Consider the following 20,533-nt stretch of genomic DNA (forward strand, 5'->3'; position numbering starts at 1 on the left):
TATATTTTTTTTTACATGGGAGTCAATGGGTAAGCGATAGGGCGTTCATCAGTGTTGCCAGATTGGGCAGTTTTTCACGCCAGATTGGGCTGCTTTTGTAGGACGTTCAGACAGTGTTGCTAGATTGGGCTGTTTTTCCCGCTCTATTGGGCTACTTTTAATCACGCACCGCACCGGCTCGCTATGCACACCTACCAGCAGTGCAGGGCAATACATTTTACCTTTGAGATTCTTCAGTTCAATACATTTTACATTTCTGCATTTTTAGCAATGCTTTGCGCTTTTCATTCAGCTGTCACTTTATTTGTTTCCAACCATTTTCATTTTCTTAAATGGTGTGCATGTTTACATGGTTTACTCCATTTAGACTTTGAACTTTTGTCCAATCACTTGATTAACGTTTCATTATGTCTTAATCTGTATGGCTTTATTAAAAAATATTTTCAACCTCACTTTGCACTACAGCACTCACTGCATTTTCTGCAGGAATTGCATTTTCTAGTTACCAGGCGTTATCTGCCCCATATATGACATCACTAGTGGGCTTTTCCTCCTAGACCTGTGCTGGATAGATCAGTCTACCAGCCTACCCAGTGGACTGAAGTAAACGTTGCTCATCTATCAAGCAGATTTTCGAAACGGCTTGTAAGGCTAATCACACTCACACCTGGTGGTATAAAATGTCTACTTTAAAGTAATGAAATAGTGTATGAATAGTCCTATGGGTCCTTTTGAACTATCTTTTTTCCAAAGCACAAGTCAAGATGAAAACAGTCTTAGATTACAGTAGCCTACATTACAAGATGGATGCAAACTCAGGCTCTTGCAAAACATTGTGAAGCATGCTCCCTCCTTATAACCTGTGTGTCTTTGTCACTCTCAGATAAGACTATGCAAGCAATCGATCGGTTTGAACACTTTATTTCTTCGGATGACGCAGGTTTGTCTGGTAAAAGACAAGACTTCCAGTGCAGCTCGGAGCAGTCCATATACCTCAGTGATATCTCTCTCTTGCAGACACACGCCCATACATAGGCATAGAATGTCAAGGACAGTTTTTTGATTTGTAACTGTGCTCCGCTACAAATATACCCATCATACAATATGTACACACATACAAATATATACAGAAACGTGCGCTCAAAGACAATCACACACACGCATACACCTCATTCTCAGTACAAACAGCAAGTCTGGAAGGTAGAGGACATTTAGGCTTTGAACCTGAACGGAGCGAATGAACATCACCACCTTTGATTTGCTTTTACTTAAATCCTAATTTCCAACCCATCTAATGGAAAACCGTGAAAATGCGGTTAACGGTCCGACTGTGTCCTAGCAGATAGTCAAAACAATTCCTTTACACCAGGAAAATACTTCGTACATGTGGTCGTTAAAATTGAGAAGCCGGAACTTCAAACATTGAAGTGTATTCTTTTCCTATTGAAGCACTTTTTCTCTGCCACATTGTAGCACTTCTGCTTTCATAACCAAGGTAAAGGCCGAGGACTTGCAGCGAAACATAGTGAACTTATTCAGCAACAACACTCTTGGTCAGTCAGAGACGTCACCAGTAATCCATAACAATGTTGGCCTTCTGTTATATGCAGATGGTGAGCGGTGAAACGGGACACTTCTCACGTCCAATACCATGACCGCAGTAATGTAGAAGCTACTTTTTTTGATAACGGAATTAAACATTTCCATTCCATAACAAAATACCACTTGTTTCATCAAAGCATCCCCATAGTCCAGACTTGCAAGGACACTGTTCTTCAGGCTGTAGCGGTCAACTGGGACAAATATTCCTACCATCTCCTTAGACGCCTGGTCGACGCCTGGGGTTAAACTGTCGGTGCCCTAGCCTGCTGCCTACCCAGACATCTTTAAGAGTGTTAAGGGGGCTGATTGGACCCGGATTGACAAATACCGTTGACACGTGAAGGGGATCAAATAAGTGTACAATATCTGTCTCGACTGGGATGCAACTCTACTAAAGTGACGCCTCAATCACACAATGTATGGATGCACCCAGCCCTCCCCCCACCCACTGATTCTCCCGAACCCAAAAGTTAATACAGTTGTTTTCGGTGGAACAGCAATATTTGGGAAATCCAAACCAGAGCATTTTAGTGGGGTAGCAGTCGTTCTTCCTGTAAGAGTTTTTTCCTTTAATGTCAGACAATTAACGCTTCTTAAGTCCTTAAGCCTCCCATTCTTAGCTGAAGTCGTAGAGCATCTAGAGTGTATTTTCTACCAAACAGGCTCAGTGCCAGATCAATTCTAATTGGCCAATACCATGTTTTGGCTTAGGAGAATAAGTTTTGAATAGTATTACAGCAGAAATGACTATTGTCTGTGCCATTTAAGGTTCACGGATAAGTCAACAAGTTTCTTTATAACGTGTGTGTGTGTGTGTGTGTGTGTGTGTGTGTGTGTGTGTGTGTGTGTGTGTGTGTGTGTGTGTGTGTGTGTGTGTGTGTGTCCACTGTCCCTGGTGCTGCAACCACTATTTTCTACAACCACCGCAGTCCCATGTATTAACCTTTGGTAAATTATCTAGCAACACACAAATGATGAGCTGGCTGTGTGGCGTTACCTCTTCGTACCTACCATTGTGTCTCTGTTAAATACTGCATAGTATTCATTGTGTTGTTTCAATACCTCTCAGCATGTCCAACATGAAAAACCAAAAAACATGTAAATAAATTAATTTCTCGGAATTGTCTTTTGAAGCGATGTGGAATTCAGACACGACATGGGGTTTTGTTTCAGCAAGTTAGCACCTTCGCTGAAACCAGTCACTTCCTGGAGTTACGCTGCTCAGCCATGACATCTCAAGAGAGGAGTAGTATTTACATCCCCTGCCCCTCCCAATGTCCCAGATGGTCAAAAATGGAGCCGCAAAGGGGGAGGGTGGTTCATCTACAACTCCATACACATGAAGAGCCAAGCGAGGTGATTCTGATTGGCTTCAGTCTCACGACTGTATCCATTTCCTGGTGGTTTGTCCTCAGGTCCTCTGGTCGAGTAACAAAATAAAAGCAAAAACAACAAAACTCCTAGGCAGAAAAACGAGAGTCACAAGTTTTGCATAAATGACAGATGAATTTACAATGCATGTCTACTAAGGCTACGTTTACACGATGACGGTCTGAACAGAAGACGCAAAAGTGGCGTCGCGTCTTCACTTTTTATTCTGCGTTTAGACAAGTGTTTTCGGGAGGAAATCTGCGTGCATACGGTGACGCAAAAGTCTGTGGAATTCGATTGGGTATGCATGCCAGGCGGCTAGGTGATGCTGTGATACATTATCACACAACACCGCCATGTCTGAGCGCATGCGTCGAATCTTCCTTCTTCTCTTATCCGTGCCGCAAAAACCAAAAAGATCCTTCTCAGTTCAGTAATACTATCTGTACGTATCCTGTACATTTCGTGGAAAGACTCCCGTACGCTTGTTAGAGCTGCCAGAGCAGCTTGAAGGTCCGACGCATGGAAATAATCGGACATGTTTGTTTATTTCCTTGTACTGGCACACGTATGTGACGTAAACGCGTACGCGACGTGAGCAGATCTGAGCAGTGTTTTGCGTCTTGGCAGTGTAGACGGAAACACTACGGCGGAGCGTATTCAACTTTTCCACTTTTCTTTGGTTTCAGATTTATGTGTTTTCATGCCCCAAAAACGCTGTCACGGCCTAAACGAAAGGCACTTCCGATAAAATATTTTGTCGTTTTTACCCGCAAGCGTCCTCGTGTAAACGGGGCCTCACTCTCTACCAATGTAATGTCACAAAGATATATAAATTAGATAACACACTCGGTCCAATCAGGCTCCAGCGCTACGTTTGAGACTCCACCCCCGGCTGAGTGTGCTGTTTGGGCCCCTTCGCCTTCTCCTCGATGGGTGGGTACGTCTCTTCCTCGGGGTCATAGTAGTAGAACTTCCTAAGATACATGATCAGAGGCCTGGGGGACAGATCCAGCCAGAAGAAAGAAAGAAAGCAAAAGAAAGAAGGAGATAAAAATTGTCAGAGAACAAGAGAGAGAGACACAGGGAAAATCAAGTAGAGAGAAAAAAAGTAAAGTGACGAATAGTAAAAACACTAATTTGAGCCGTGTTTATTACATAATGTGTGCGTGTGCATACGTACGTGGGCAGGGGCAGCTCTTGGATGTGATCGATGCGAACCAGCTGTCGAATACAGAAGCGGCACAGGTGTTGGAGGGACTTGACGCTGCTGAATCTGGACACCGGATACAGTAGCTGGACGGGAGTAGGGGGCAGACCTGCAGAGACACACACACACAGCTCCTTAATTACAATGGTCCTTTTCGGGTAAAATTTCTGAAATTGGCAATCCACATGCGGGCGGGTGTGACCATGGTCTTTCCACTCACTCATATGTACCCCAATGGGTCCGTTATTAGAAAACCTTTAAGAAATGCTATTTTACGTCTGAAAGATAGCATTTTTGTGTAACTCGAGGGCAGACGTACCCCTGCTAAAACCAGGGTTTACTTAGCCTTTAAATAGCCTGTGTAAATCAAGGACAGGGAACTTGCCCTGGGTAGATGGAACCTTTGTGTGCGTGTGTGAACATGAGTCAAGTAAGCCATGGGCTATCCTAACCTGAGGCATTGTGACTGCCCTCTGAGCCCCAGCTCATAGAGACTGATCCGAGAGAAAGAGATAAAGAGAAGAGAGACTGACCTGGCACTCTGGAGCGCAGGAAGTAGAGGAACTTCCCATTCTTGGAGTGCATGATGGCTCGCTCTATGAACTCCACCACTGAGTGGCAGCGGTCCTCGAACTTTGGGTGACACCACAGACTGAAGGTACCTATGAGGGGGGACAGACAGACAGACACAGAATAGGAGTAGAAACCGAATGAGAAAAGAGACAGGGAGAGAGAGACACCTATTCAAATACTGTCAGACTTAGGGATGGGGATTGAAACCCAGTTCTATCAAGGACCCGGTTCCACTTTTTTCAAAACCCGAAAATCATTAACGTTTGGGCTTATCGATACCACTATCGAGTCCCGTCATTCATTTATTATGTTTCTTGTCCCATAGGTTCTGTAACGTAATGCTGTGTCCCTCGAGTTGCCTAACGGCATTTTAATCAAATGAAAAAAAAAAAATCATCCACTCAAAGTACGAGCGGTAATCGCACACATTGACAGATCGACAATCGACAGACATTGTTGCTAGTCCCGTCAGTTAAAAATAGTAATCCAATTGTGAAATCGGTGTTGTAATCGGCAGCATGCAAGCTAGTCATCTTAAAAAGTAAATAAAGTTTCAGATGTGCTGCGTGATGATGTGTTGAGGTTGGCTCAGTAAAACGACTGTTATATATAATAATATATATAATAATTAAAACTACTGATGTCAATATTTATTAAGAATTACATATTCAATTAAAAATACAATTATTTATTTCCTAAATATTTTCCTCATCACTAAAAACACGTATTTCCACTAATTAATAGAAAAGTATCGATAGTGGTATCGATAAAGACTCGGATCGTTAAGGAATATCGAAAATGTTATCGATATCAATAAATATTAATGATCCCCATCCCTAGTCAGACTTCTGGAGCATGTGGTTTAAATAGTTTCGATTCAAGAATGGCAATAATGTGTATCTGGTTAAGATCTTGTGCGAGGCCGTGTGCAAGCGTTGAGATGCACATCTCACCTCTGTAATGTTCCATGCGTGTGTGGTGGGTGACCCCCTGGGACCTGAAGCTCAGACTGAGGATGTAGCGGGGGTCTGAGCTGTCCCTCACGAGGAACGACCCGTCCGCCTTCCCCTTCAGCTTCATCTCGGCGTCCTCCCAGTTCATGGGGCCCCAGTACCAGCCACACTGGACGTTAACCAACACAAACAGAGAAAACAACCGCACGTCATCATTTACCCCCAAATCCTGTATACCCTCTGAGCAGTCAGATGAACAACGACCACAGGATGTATCGCCGTGAGTATTATTTTAGGTGTAATTGTTTTGTAAAAGTGCTTCCTTCCTGATTTCCCGCCCGTGATTACATCACCAGGGAAGTTAGTCATGCAACCATCACTTGGAGGTCCTACAGGCTAATAATAGTCCCTCTGGCTAGTGAGACAATAGCTACGCTAATCGTAGCGCATCAGCATTTATAGTTGCCCGTTGCCGCGGCGATATACTCTCATTTAAAGAGAGAGGGGATGCATACAAAATAGCTGGAGAGAGCAGGGTAAAGCCAGAGTAAAATATCGTGCAAAAGTAATGATTCAAGGATCAGAAAGAATAGAGCGCAACAAAAATGTAGACGCAACATATATTGGTCCCAAAAGCTCAGACGGTAGTCCACATCTTTGGACAGCAACACGGAAATCGCCCTCCAGGCCTTCAGAGCCGGATGGCTGTTTCTAATATCAGACGTGGGTCAAAGTAGCGACCACACTGTTGCCGGGGCACAGTACCGCTACCTTTTCAAGTTCCCGTAGGCTGGTGGCGAAGCTGCTGGCGTCGGGCCGGCTGAGGGGGCAGAGGAGGGGCCGGGTGCCCAGCCTGGGGGGGGGCTGCTGGCCGTCGGGACGTAGGGGGATGGGTCTGGGCAGGCCGCCGAGGAATGTGTCTGCAAACGGGAGAAGCAGGGAAAGGCAAGTTTTCCATGGACCCCCCACTTATATTTTACAATATCTCTTGTAAGATTAAGGTAAGAGCATACATAGGAAAGCGTAGACATTCTTTGTAACGTTTATTAAGTAGGAGTTTTAAACCTGATTTTAAAGAACAGCGTCGAGGCAGACAAAAGGCAGCGTCGAGGCAGGCAAAAATTCTCCATTTTCGAACTACCACTGATTCGGTATATCAACTTATTTGATCCGACATCAGCCCATGATTGGAAGTAGGGCTGGGACGACGTAATCGATGACGTCGACCAGGGCGGACTGGGGGAAAAAAGTGGCCCGGGAGTTGCTGTCAGACCGGCCCACTCAATACACGGCGCGCGGCCCACTAAGTACACGCCGCGTTGCCCACTCAATGGATCGCGCGTATCGAACAGTCAGTGGCCTTCTGGGAAAAATACCCATACACTTAACATTATTTTGGATGATTACAAAGAAATTACATCATATATGTATGTTTGTTTTTTAATAACATTTGGATCCACCAATTTGCCTGGATGGACACATGGAATAAAATGATTATTGGCTATTGTAACACTCCAAGGTAGGTATAGTTTGCTAGATGAATATGCTTAACTCTTGGCTAGTATCAGATGGTTATACAAGTATAACTACAAAGCCTTAAGGAATGAATGTCAGCAGAGAAAGACCACACAATAAAGAAACTGGAATCAGAGGGTAGAATTAGCATGAACAATATATTAGAAATGAACAGAACAGAACATACGATGGGGTGTGAACATCAGTGGTATCAGTAGTGTTGCATGCTGGGTGTGTGATTGTTTGTGTGTGTAGGGGTGCCGAAGGTGCATAACAAAACAGTAAGTTACATAACGACGTTCCCGAAATTCAGCCGTGGTGCAGAGTTACAGCCACTCCGAGCCAGTCGCACATTGAGCTTCCCCCAAATGCGCTGTTTTGGTGGCTGTAGCTATAATGCAAATGAGGAGGAGCGAGGCGGGTCAAGGAGGAGGGTGGGGGTGTGGCCCTGAGCAGCTTGCAGCCACGGTACCATTCGCTCTGTTTACAGTGGATGTATCGCAATGGCGAGGCTCACACAGCCTTTAGCCTTTAGCCGTAAATATTCTAGAACACACGGGAGTCCTGGAGCTCTATATCAAAATATTATCATATAGCCTACATAGATATCTATATCATATAATATTATAACGGCCAAAAGATGTGTGAGCCGATATTATGAATCTCAAACGACCGCGTTGGGTTCTCCGACGTTCCTGGTTCTTCAACGTCCTCATCAATGTGAAGTAGACTGAACCACGACAAGGAGGAGAAAGGGATCGTTGCCGGGCAGCGCTTAGGCACCTCAGCCTCCGGCGGTGGTCCCTCAGCGGGTCTCAAGCTGGAGACATTCGCCGCTAACAATCCCTTTCTCCTCATGGGTTGAGCGCATGCGTAGAACTGGGTGCCGCGTTGCGTGTATGTATGCAAATCCAAATTCTCTACCTCAATCCGCACAGCTGAGAACACTTCGGCTGTGTAAGAACCAATTTAGAGGTGTTTATTAATAAGGTGGAGATCTTTTCTTACGTTGGACTTCCGAAGTCTGTAAAACACATATTAGAAGACACTTAAAAAAAAATCGAAAAATAGTCACCATGAGTGTGAAGACCGATTGCGAGTAGCAGTATAAAACTCAGTCAGTGCGATTCTGATTATATAGGTATAGCTCTTGGAGAAAATTACGCTTGTGCCGCTGTGATAACCATTATAGGGCTGATGCGATGATGGGCGTGGGCCGGTACATAATAGTATTTTCGGCCATCGGCCCACCGGGGACCGGTAATCCCGATGGCCAGTCCGCCCCTGCGTCGACGCATAAATTACGTTTTTTGAAACCCGCTTTAAACACTCAGTTTACTAGCTAAATTTGATCAAACAATTAAATACAATACAAATATAAAGTAAAAACAAGTGTTATCTAGCGATCCGTTAACTGTATTATGTTATTTCGTCTTTGGCAACATGAGCGCGAATGTTTTTTGAAACCTGCCCGGCAACGGACGACGCGATCATCTGCTGACAGGCAGGTTTGGAATGGATTACGTATGGATGACGCGCCCGGTACAAATTTGGCAGCCGGTACAAATTTAGTGTGACAGCGGCGCCGGAGCGTAGTTGCAACGCGAGTGGCTCCTCAGACTTTCATAAGTGCAAGGCGCCAAACACTCGTTCCTCTAAAGTATGGGAATTCTTTAATGTGAAAGGAAACGATTCCGTGATATTCTCCTTTGCAAAATGGAGATGACTTTCCATTCTAGCACCACGGCAATTCACCAGCACCTGAAGAGGCGCCACCCGGTAGCAGCTGCAGATGACCGAGCACCGTAGAATTCTAAGAATGCATTACTTTGCACTTTTATTTTGGAATTTAAAAGCAATAAACAAGTATTGAAATGTTAAGGAATTCATATTTTTTTCATTCAGATATGTAAATCAACATGTATAAATTGCTATTAGTCAATTAATGGGGAGATAATCGAATCGGACTGAAAAAATGAATCGTTAGATGAATCGAAAAAATAATCGCTAGATTAATCGTTTAAAAAATAATCGTTTATCCCAGCCCTAATTGGAAGGTGGTTCAGCCCTGGGCATGAGGCTAGGACCGTGGAGGCACTGAAATGGCTTCTAGCGCATTCACCGCAAGAACGCAGACGACTGAAATCCGATTGCAGACATTCAGAGTAGAAGACTAACTGTACGTCCACACCAGAAGCGAATTGAGCGACCAAATCGCCGGAAGTCATTCACTTTCTATGGGCAAGAGCGACCAAAGCGACCAACGCTACCAGCGGCCAAAGTTGAGCGACCAGAGCGTCAAAAAAAAGTTGAAAACGTTTTAACTTTATGCAAATGACTATGACGCGCTTCAGCGGCCAAACACTGACAGCCAATCGGAATGTAGACGCTCTTCGCTTGCGTGGATCCCAGGGAACACCGGCAGGCACTTTGGTTCCTACCTACCTTTATTCACTCACTGAACAAAATGTCGGCTGAAGTATTAATCGCGGCTGTAACTGGGCACCCGGCGTTGTACGACCCAACCCTTTTTCAGTTCAGAGATCGAAACGCCATAGTGGTTTGGATACCAAGTGATGATAAGCGGGAGTATTTATAGATCTAGAACGTTCGTATTTAAGCGGGAATCATTTTCATTTGCTTTCCATGCCACCAATCTAACCAACCAATCGCGTGTAGCATGCTTTAAACAAAACCCAAAAAGTTTTTGAAATCGTCACATAAACAAACTAATCGACAAGACGAGGGATAAATGACAATATATCTCTTGTCTTTTATCCCTCTATTCCCCACTATTCACGGAGCCTGAGGTGAATAATTCTTAATTAAATAGTCTAGATAGATAGATAGCCTAGTCAAGTCTTTATTAATACCAAACGACACAAATCGTCGGGAATCCATTTAGGTGGTACGGCCCACACAGGACAGTAGCCTACAAGACCACACAGAACAAGTCTGACTGGACATACACACAATACATCACATTAAAAATAGACACGCGTTGATAGATAGATAGATATGTTCCATTATTTGCTTTGCAGAGCCAACCAGTCCTGTGCACGTATGCAAATTAGCCATGTGCGCCAATGTCTATTTGTTTTGAGTGCGACGAATGAGTGCAGATGGAGATCAGTGAAACATATTTTAACTAGCCTACTACAGCACGCAGGGTTTTTTGTTCTCGGTTGTAATTAGCCTACATTTTAGGAGTTTTTTTATATTGGGGGGAATCACTGTTGTCGAAGCACTTTATCCAACAAGCAAAACCGTCTCGGCAATATGGCCAAAGTGTATGGGAGTTAACTCTTTGATATGGCTGTCTGTACTAAAAGCAGATGGCTCCTTTAAATGCGTCTGCATAATTGAATTGTACGTCATGAGCGACCAAAGCGAACAGAAATATTCGCAGCAAAACTTTGTGAGCTCCTGGTGTGGACGTACGGTAAGGTTGGTAAAGTTGCTTTGCTCTCGGACACAAGCAACATGCTGGTTAAATGTTGCGTGTGTCGAGGAATAAATAGTCTGAATTAATTACATTCAGCTAACATAGAATTCGATTTGTTGACTTTAATCCACAATTGAATGCCTATTTTTTGCTTTTGCGTTTATTATGAATTAAACATTGGACGCATAGTAAAACATTATAAGTTGTGCTCTGGCCTCTTTTGTTTTTTGTTGCAGTTGAATCATAACCTTTTCGGTTTTAGGGAGAGGTTTTAATGGTTTATGGTAACACAAGTGACAGTGAAAACGACATAAGGAATACAGCTCACTGTCGCCCTCTAGTGGTAGAACTGGAACTGTCTGACAAGAGGAACCTTTTACATGAAAAAGAAGATCAATCTTGAGAAGAAAATTAAATGACCTGGAATTCTGCAACAGAAATTTGACCAGAATTTTAGACAAACAAACCAGACTTTACACTAATAATCTAAAATCTGCTGGGGGCAGGGATCTGTAAGTGCGTAATTGGCTCACAGCTAGCACAAACTCTTCAAGCACTAGTAAACCAAAGCAACTTTTCCTAACACTGACTGAGTGTGAGAGTGTGAGTGTGAGTGTATGAGTGTCTCACCATTGAGGCTGAGGCTGTGTTGGATGGTGCTGATGGACGGAGGGAGGGCCAGAGGGCGAGGGGGGAGCGACTGTAGCGAAACCCCCATGTTGCGCTCCAGGAAGGGGCCTCCTGGTTGCTGCTGCTGCTGTGGAGGTCCATTAAAGTCATCTGGAGGGACAACAGAAGACACATCGTCACTGGTGTACCAATGAACATATACCCTTACTAAAACACAGTATATTGGTTTGTTTTGGTTTATATACGGTAAATAAAGAGTCAATCGTGCAGGCTTGTCACCTGTCTTGAAAGACAAAATAAAACACAAACAGAACAGTCAATAATATAAATCAAAACATAGAGCAAACAGTAACACATGACGAAGAGAGATATGTCCATACAGATACAGAAGGTTCAGGGGAGGGAAAAGGAGAAAGAAAGGGAAAAAGTGGAAAGAAGTGTACCCAGCAAACTGAGGCTCCGTCTGGGAGGAGGGGGTGGGGTCGGGGGGTGCAAAGAGTTGAGCCCCCTCCGGGAAATGTCCACATCCACAAGAGACACCGTCTCACCTGGGCATACGGTAAGGCGCGACCAAACGCACCCAGAATAGAGGAGAGAGCCATGGGAGGAAAGGAGACAGAGAGTAGAAAAGGACAGGGGAAAAAAGACCTGTGTTAGCTGTAGCTTAACACTAGAAGCAACGGCACTGCGGAACTACATTTGACCGGAACGGTCATTTTCAAAAGCTGGCTGGCAAAAGTTTTTTGTTACGTGAGGTCACGATGCCACTCGATGGTGAATGGTACTGAACTGCTTAAAAAGACAGTGGTAGACTCTTGACAGCCTTTGACAAATACAAAATCAACTCGAGATCAAGGTCTACCTTCACTTTCCATATGCTTGCATAGGTAAAATTAAACAAATGATTTAAAACTCAAAGTAAGGACGGGCTATACTACTAAATGGCATTCCAGCTAGTTATGAATACATTCTGCAAATTCAATCAGACATTTATGAATTGGGTGTAATGCATGTGCTTGGTTACATATGCGTTATATCTGCACCTATTTTCCGTTTTATTGGACTACTGTTTTCTAGTTTTGTAGTCATGTAACAACTGAATGCATTATATTTACATTTTAACCATTCAGTTGATGCTTTTTTCCAAAGTGGCTTCACAAGTCGCTTTCACAATCAAGAATGCCTGCTTGAATAGAAGCATAAATGTATAGAGTTATTTGCATAGTTAGGCTATAACTTGACACATTATAGCCTCTTTAGCAGTATACCATTGTGTTTATTGGCAATGGAAACAAAAGACTAAAGGTACGGCTACACTGAACGCGTTACGCGCGGCACGTTAGAGGCGTTGAAAATCGGCATAACGCCCTAAACAGCACGTTAGACGCGTTTTACGCTCCTAAATAACGCGCCAAACGCACAGAGTTCCAAGCCCGAGCCCGACCTGACCGGACCCGGCCGGACCCGCGGTCCGGGTCGTGACGATATTTCCCACCACTATCCTCGGGCCGGGTCGGGCCGGACCTGTTTTTTTTTTAATCATTGCTTTATTGGCCTCATATGAGGAGAAATCTCGGGTCTTCTCATTGCCGTGGAACGCTCAGTTCACCTGCACGCAAGTCATCTTTCACTACTTTGCTTCAGAAAGGTGGACGTGTGTTGATGAGTGGATGAGCCTCTTTTGTTTCGATCAACCCCCCCACCCCCAATCCGTAGGAGAATCTTGGAAAAATCTTCACAAAAGAATCTGACTGACCGATTTAGAATGAAACAAAACTACTAACTATCTATCAGAAAGCCCACAGGAGAATTTGCCTTCGGGGCAAAGCACAAGACCTTCTCCCAGGTGGTCAGGTTTTGTGTTTTACTGTACTTAAAAGTAAGTACTTGGTTAAGTTTAGACAACACAACTAATTGGTTAGGTTAAGGCAAACAAAACAACACTTTTTAACCACTGACGCCAAACGTACAATTTACCAGGCAAAGGCAAATTAAAATGCATCCTACACAGTGCACCCAAAAGTATGGATTGAGGACAGTAGGCTACCCAGCTAAAACTGACCCAGACCATTCCCTATACTATCATAAATCAGAAGCAGGCTTCCGCTTTGACAATACGGACCACATGGGCTAGCCTGTGAAAGGTGTAACACGGAAATGGCCTGTGTTAATACGACTACAGCATGCTTGACCTCGCTGGTATCAATGCACATGTTCTTCATTATTACTGCACATGTAAAAGAATCCTGATAGAACAATCCGTCACAGATCATAAGGCAGCTCGAGCAGCGGAAAAGAAAGTGGTCTGTGCCTTCCTGGGCCCACACCAAACAGTTTCATGGGCCAAGATGAAAAGGGAAAAGACTTTTGACAACTGCCATTGGGTGCAAGCCACGTGTCTGGGTTAAATTCACCACTAAATCTTCCCTCTTGCAGGTAAAAATAAGCGATGCAAATTCATTCAAAACCAGAATGTCCTCGTTGGGGAACCACAAAGGATCCAACCACTCTGCTAAAAAAACGTTATCAATAATATTATTATAAAAAAATTATATTTTTTCCTCGTAAAAAAAAAGAGGATAGACGAATCGTTGCACTCTCGTATGATTTCCCTTAACTTTTTATTTGATTTATAGAAACATAGGAGGCTTATTTGGCTTATGTCTTCATCAGCATTTCTATAAGTAAATTAAATAAGGGGCCGAAAAGGGGCCGAAATCTACTCAGATGAATGCAATGCAAACCCCGGTGTTTGATCGATGAGAAAAGCCAGGCGTGCGTCATTTATTTGGATCCAATTTCCCCATCTCCACGGAGACCACACTGTTTTTAACTAATAGTTTAGTGATCAAACTGAAACCGCAAGTATGAAAGAATTTTGTTTTCAAAGGACTTCTCCGGTCTCAACCTCCCAGCCAAAACAAAATCGACTTATTTCGAAGCATGCTGAGGCTTTAAGATACAGTGGGTATGCAAGGCTCAATAAAGAGCTCGAAAATGTATGAATTGAGAAACAGGGAGAAGTTGAGGAGTAAGTTGGAAAAGGAAAAGTTTAGTTTTTTTGTCATTTAAATTATTAGCTTATCAATAGTTTATTTTAACTTTTGTCTGCAATCTTGTTGGTTGAATGGTCCATCGAGTCGAATTGCATATCTAGAGACGCTTTGAGACACACGCATACACACACAACTTACCGGTGAAGGGAGGACTAAAGGACACCGGTGAGAAGGCACTATTGGGCCTGGAGACCTGCAGTCTAGGTTGGGGGGAAGGTGATAGAGAGACAATGCCACAGAGAAAGAGGAAGAGAGAGACAGAGACGGAGAGAGAAAAGAAAAACGAGTAAAGGTTGTTTACAAGCAGTACATATAGCAGTTTCCAACAACCTTCATGCAAAGACACCTAGCATCACAGGAAACACTATGAAGGCTATATAAAGCAAACTCCCCCTGAAAACTGATGTAACTGATAGGACACACGTTCAGTGTGATATATGACATAATGGAGAGGAAAGGAAGGAACGAGCAGAATAAAAGAGGCTTTTAGCTTGTAAAACAACCAGACAAAGAGGCAAGCGCCATATGGACACCATTATACAACATAAATAACTAAATATTAGCAATAATATATAAAGGTTTCTGCCGATGTCAAAAGCCAGATAAATAATAGGGGGGGGGGGTATTATTTAAGGATTAACTCATAATTTAAAAAACACACAAAACTAGCATTAGTTTTGGATCTGGAAACTCGATTGATTGATCAAAATCATAGTTGAGGCTCAAGTGGGTTGACCTATCCACTTGATAGACACAAAGCTCAGACAGCTTGCAGCACAGAAGAGTGGTAGACGCTACACAGTGGCTACACCACACTTTTCCTGCCTCCACATGCCAGCAATCTTTCACGTCGTCATTACAAAAGATGAAATCTACATAAAACTGGTGTTATGAAAGCATGGCACCTTAGCCTCACGTCGTTGAAACATCAGGCAGGAGAGCTGCCCAGATTGAATTACTGCCGGTCCCTTTGGAAAAGCAGGTCAGACACAAATACACGGGTGACCTGCAGTCCCAAGGTGTCCTTAGGCGACGACACCAGCATCCGACCGATAAACCAATTTATCTCGGTCAGGCGGAGCGTTTCACTTGAACCGGGAGGCCAAACTTAAACAGTAATTCACTCATTGGCGATCCCGTTGAGGTCAACGGTGTCACTTCACAGCCCAGACCACTGCAAAAAACATACAAGTGTGACCGCAATTGAAAGTCTTCATTTACCAACAGACTCTCTTCAAAGAGGCTTCCCTGTAGGACGACGGCACACAGGGGCTCATAAAAACGAATTATTGCTCTGCTGTATCATGGCACGGGGAGTAGACTACACTACACAAGATAAGTCCACTACCTGAGCACAGAGAAGGGAGCAGAACCATCATTAGGTGTTACGAGGGGCATCTGTGTTTGTCCTACGATGACGGCTCTCTGAATAGAGTCTCTGTGAAAGATTCAACCCCACAGTCCTGAGGGTTGAATGTGTCTGAGTCCTTCTTTGGTTAGGATGTTGGATGCTGGTTGGATGAGATGCATGAGGATGGCCAATGGCCGTCTTGTCCGCTAAATGAATGTGTCCTAAAGTCCTCTTGCCATGGTAACGGCATCAAGGTTTTTTTTGTTCTCCTGCACTGCACTGATTCTCATTGCCATGACAACGTTAAGAAAGGCTCCATGGCTGGCTTGCCAAGGATTCACTTTGTGAGGGAATCAATTAACAGAGAAGTAGGCAATAATTCTGTAAGTCAAAATTATCAAATTATTCATAACATCAAGCTATCTGTAAATCTTATGTTCTGTGAAAATAACTAAATCATACACGAATGCCGTATTACGGTGTTATAGGCTGTCCCAACATTTTCAACCCGCCAGCCAAAAGAACAACCATTCAGGGCTAGTTTGGTACATGCCAGCCAGGAAAAATCTCTACAAAAACTGTTTCCTGATCTGTGCATGATTGGGCAGTGTTCGGTGCGAGCAACTTAGAATTTATTTTTTTGCATTTGTTCTTTTAAAAACTATTTACAGTTATCAGAATTTCCTCTTAATCTGCTGCTTTAACTGCATATTATTTTTTCCTCCCATCATTTTCATCTCCAACACAACTGAGGACAGGAGTCAGCGCTGTTAAAATGACACCTGACGACACATGCTCCATAACGGAGGGCTTCAGTCCAATGATCAATAGTCCAATACAGCAAAGATAATCAATCAATGGGTAACATTCCCACTATACAGAATGTGTGGCAGCATCTGTTAGCGTCAACAAGAGCCGGTTTAAGGAAAGGGGCCGGGCTTTTAAATAGCAAATGGCCCTTCCTCTCCGCTGCCTCAGCCTCCTCAGAGACCGCCCTGCACACACCGCTGCAGGATGAACTTGGAAGTCCAGGGGCCGCCGCTGTGCTCTTCTTTTAGGGAGCCCCTGGAATCCCCTGCCGCGTTTACCAAGTGTACCAGCCCAGGTTTGAGGACCTCTTTGACCCAGAGCCACGGAGGCTACTCACACCACTTGGTTTCAAGTTGCCTGTGCCCACCTGCGTATGTACAAGATCATTTCAAATTTATAATCTGCCGTTGGTTAATTTTTTATCAATCAGGGGATCTCTTTCCTGATTGGATCAGTAGATCTTGCCTAAAAAAGATTTGACCTGAAAATGTTCGGGAACTTGCTGAAAATGTGTGCGAGTCTATAGGTTTCTCCTGCTGAAAATGACACATGGCGTAATCAAAGTGTAAAACATATGAGGCTGTTTATACTATAGTTCTTCTATAGAAAGGTGACCAAACTGGCCTGCTTACTCCCTCCGCCCTCTTACCTGGAGCCGTCTTGTTCAGTGTTGCTGGAGCTCGACCCCCACACATCAAGCAGGCTCCCGCCCGACGAGGTGGATGACGCCAGGGAGGGCCTCTTGTCCAGAAGTCCCCCCGAACCCCCGCTGGAACTCTTGGTTCGGAATAGCTTGCTGAGACGCACCTTTAAGGACCCCCCCTTCCTTGACTTCCGGTGAGTCTTCTCTCCCTCTGCCCCTCGCCTCCCGACCTCCCCTTCCAGGACGACCAGCGGCGAGGCCGAGCGACCCACTCCCCCAGACGCGATGCCCAGCTTTGGGGTGGTGGCCCGGCTCTGGGGCTGGGAGCGAGATTGGTGCTGATGCTGGGGCCGCTGGCTGTGGTTAGTGCTAGAGGAGTGCAGGGCATTCGGCAAGACATGAAGCCCAGCAAGAGCCGCTGCAGCCTCCGGAGCCTGCGGCAGGATTGGTGTGTACTGGGAGGGCATGGAGATGCCGGTGGTTGTCGGACAGTGGTCTGTGAGGTGGGTGGCAGAGGGAGGTAACGACACTGCTGCACCCGGTCCAGCCAGCGACTGACGGCAGCTCTGATCGGTACACACCCCAGCCTCCTCTGCAAGTCTGTGGACCTGCTGCATCAAACCACTGAGCGTCCCGCTGGAGAACACAGAGCCGGTTCCCTCCCCACCGGCTGTTCCTTCATCCGTTAGGCCAACACCCCTCTCCCCCTCTCCCCCCTGGTCACCTAGCCTGCCCACCTCTTCAGACCCGAGACCCTCGAGAACCAAGAGAGCATCGCTGGTCTCGCTGGGGTCCTCGCCAGGGCCCATCCCCCCAGTAGCTGAGGTCAACACGCCGTGACATGAGCACCGAGTGAGGGGCAGCACCAGGTCCTCTCGTCGATCCCCCCCCTCCCTCGCCTCCATCAGCTCCGCATGGTGCCCAAGCTGGCCGAGGTGTCGTGCCAAGGCCAGGACAGGATCATCCCCACCAACAGTGCAGTTCTTCATGGGGTCCAAAAGACTCAAGTGTAGGCTCTGGTCCAACAAGCATGGGGGCCACTTAGAGAGGCGGTCAGTCAGTAGCAGACGATGTCGATGGCACAAAACGGAACCTGTGTCAGATTCTAGTGCCTGGACACCCTGCTGTGGGGCCTGGGAGCTTTCCGACGGTACCTTTGATAGTTTTAGAGCTGGGTGCCACTGGAGGTGGTGTTGCTGCTGTGTGCAGTCTTCTGCAGAGGAGATGCAGTGTGTGTTTTCTCTCCCGCTCACCGGTGGTAAGGATAATACACACTGGCTATTTGTTGTTGTGCTACCTGGTACACAGACACTTCCTGATTGAGGTCGTCTCTGTTTTTCTGCGTCCCCGCCACCAGTAACCGAGTTGTGGAGAAACCCAGGGGGAGGCTGCTCTAGCCCGCATTCTAGGATCCCGTCACTCGACCGGAGCAAGTTCTGAAAAACCATCAGCTTCGCTCGCGAGCCGTGGGACCCAGCGCCGTGTGCGTGGGATACAGGGTAGTCCACGAAATGCTGAGCAGCCACGGAGAAGTCCCCGATGCCTGATGGAGGAGAAGTTAGCGGCTCCTCGGACCCTGGTGTTGTTTGACCCAAACACGTCCCGCTGTCCATCTCGCCTTTACCAGGGAGCGGTGAACTGTAATGCGGCGAGTCTGAGCCGAGGCCTGTCGACGGGCTATTACGGTCCAGATCAAACCCGCTGTTGATATTGTTGCCGTGATGACCCAACACGGCTTTGACAGGACCGAACCCCCCGCCTCCAGACATCAAATCATCGGGCTCGTCCAAACGGTCATACTCGGCCGCCGACACCAGGCGCATCAAGACGAAATCCGGAGACATATCTTGTTGCGCGTTATTCATTATTCTCACTTTAGTGGTTCCGTATAGCTGGCTAGGCTAAAACGGTCTCCGTCCTTACATAACATTGATATAAATAAACAGCTAAGTAGCTAGCTTGCTGCAAAGACACCATTCTCCTAGCTAACATTAGCTAGTGACACTAGCTAGGTAGTGTACCGTGAGACAGCCATTTAAAGTTGCCGATCCGTCCACAGTGACAATCTGGTACTCAGCGTTGCGGGAACCGCACAACCCAACGTCAGGAGAAAACGGACATTCATGTGAAAAAAAAAAAACACCGCTGATTTGTCGCTGGCTAGCGTTAGCCTCCTACTGATGCATCCTCTTCTTATAGACAACATGGATGGAATGGATGTCGCGCGCTAGGCAGCAGCGCAACGGTTACATCAATCATTGTTGTTGTTTTTTATGCTGATAGATAATAAGCCAGGTTCGTGTGCACACTCAATGTTTCCTCTGACACCTAGGTCCATCTCGTAGTCAGAAACCCCACCCGCTGCGCTGTCTCACTTCCGTTTACCACCCTCTCTCTCTCTCTCTCTCTCTCTCTCTCTCTCTCTCTCTCCCATTGGTAGCTCTGGAAATGTTGGTGACCCCAACATTTACTTTTTGGCAGCTGCTTCCACACTCATTTTTGGTGGTTTGGTTGTGATAGGCGGTCACTTTATATATAAAGGACGTCTATGAGCCCTTTTAAAAAGCTTAATGAATCATCCAAAATATTTTGCTTCCGTCAGTAATCTCATGAGACTACAAATGCAGATCAGGGGAACTAATGAAAAATTAGATGCTCTTATAATACGCGTGTGCCCTGTTCCCAGCAGGCCAAGTGTGTATGATCAGTGTTTCATGCTTTAGAATGAAACCAAGAGGACATGATCTAGGTCTCTAAATGTCTAAGAAAGGAGGGGGTCACATTGAGAAGTGTATCAGAACTGACCGTTCATTTGCAGCACTTTCTGTCTGAAAGTGCTGTCTGGACTCGAGGCACCTGTTGTTCAGGGGATGAGCGCTTTGATTGACATCCGTCTATTTACGGCCAGATTATTTTCGTAAAAATAGTTGATTATGTACGTTCATTATGAAAATAACACTAATTTCTCCTCATACGAAATATTGCCAATAGGTATTTCTAAGTCTTGACACTTGGAATTGATTGTTTTATAAATCCCATTAGCGAAAAGCATTCTATAATTACCAATGTAATTTTCCATGTTTACTAAGATCTTATGAATGCTCATGACTTTTGAATGGTTCGGTGAACATCTTTCTTCCTGAATCCGCGGCGCTACGGTCTTATCCTGGAATTGGACAAAAAAAGCAGCGGAACAGTCGAGTCAGCACTTCAGCCCCTCCTCCTGGCCTGATCAGGTGCACCAGCTGTAGGCCTAGTTTATGAATACCACACCCATCCATCTCTGGAAACGCCCAGATGGGTAGTGTTATCAAATGAACAATGTTTATGTTGAAATCCGATCACTTTTTTTTTCGAATCAAAGTCTGCTCCAA

The 20,533-nt window shown here is 45.2% G+C and overlaps 1 protein-coding gene across 2 annotated transcripts; it reads right to left on the reverse strand.

The window, feature by feature from the left end:
* Positions 1 to 905: 905 nt before the first annotated feature.
* LOC132450547 (uncharacterized) lies at positions 906 to 19,559 on the reverse strand. 2 transcript variants are annotated; one of them, XM_060042608.1, is made up of 10 exons: positions 17,166 to 19,559; positions 14,494 to 14,555; positions 11,743 to 11,847; positions 11,300 to 11,449; positions 6,481 to 6,629; positions 5,710 to 5,878; positions 4,717 to 4,845; positions 4,157 to 4,292; positions 3,823 to 3,971; positions 906 to 3,062 (listed from the first exon to the last, which is right to left on the reverse strand). In XM_060042608.1, exons 1-9 carry the CDS (start codon positions 19,022 to 19,024, stop codon positions 3,845 to 3,847), a joined length of 2,886 nt encoding a protein of 961 aa, XP_059898591.1. In that variant the 5' UTR covers positions 19,025 to 19,559; the 3' UTR covers positions 906 to 3,062; positions 3,823 to 3,844. The 2 variants fall into 2 exon arrangements, with proteins under 2 accessions (XP_059898591.1, XP_059898592.1); XM_060042609.1 differs by lacking the exon at positions 11,743 to 11,847 and having other exon boundaries at positions 17,166 to 19,558.
* Between the last annotated feature and the right edge of the window lie 974 nt (positions 19,560 to 20,533).

The sequence above is a fragment of the Gadus macrocephalus genome, chromosome 2, assembly GCF_031168955.1.
Source record: "Gadus macrocephalus chromosome 2, ASM3116895v1".
NCBI lineage: Eukaryota > Metazoa > Chordata > Actinopteri > Gadiformes > Gadidae > Gadus > Gadus macrocephalus.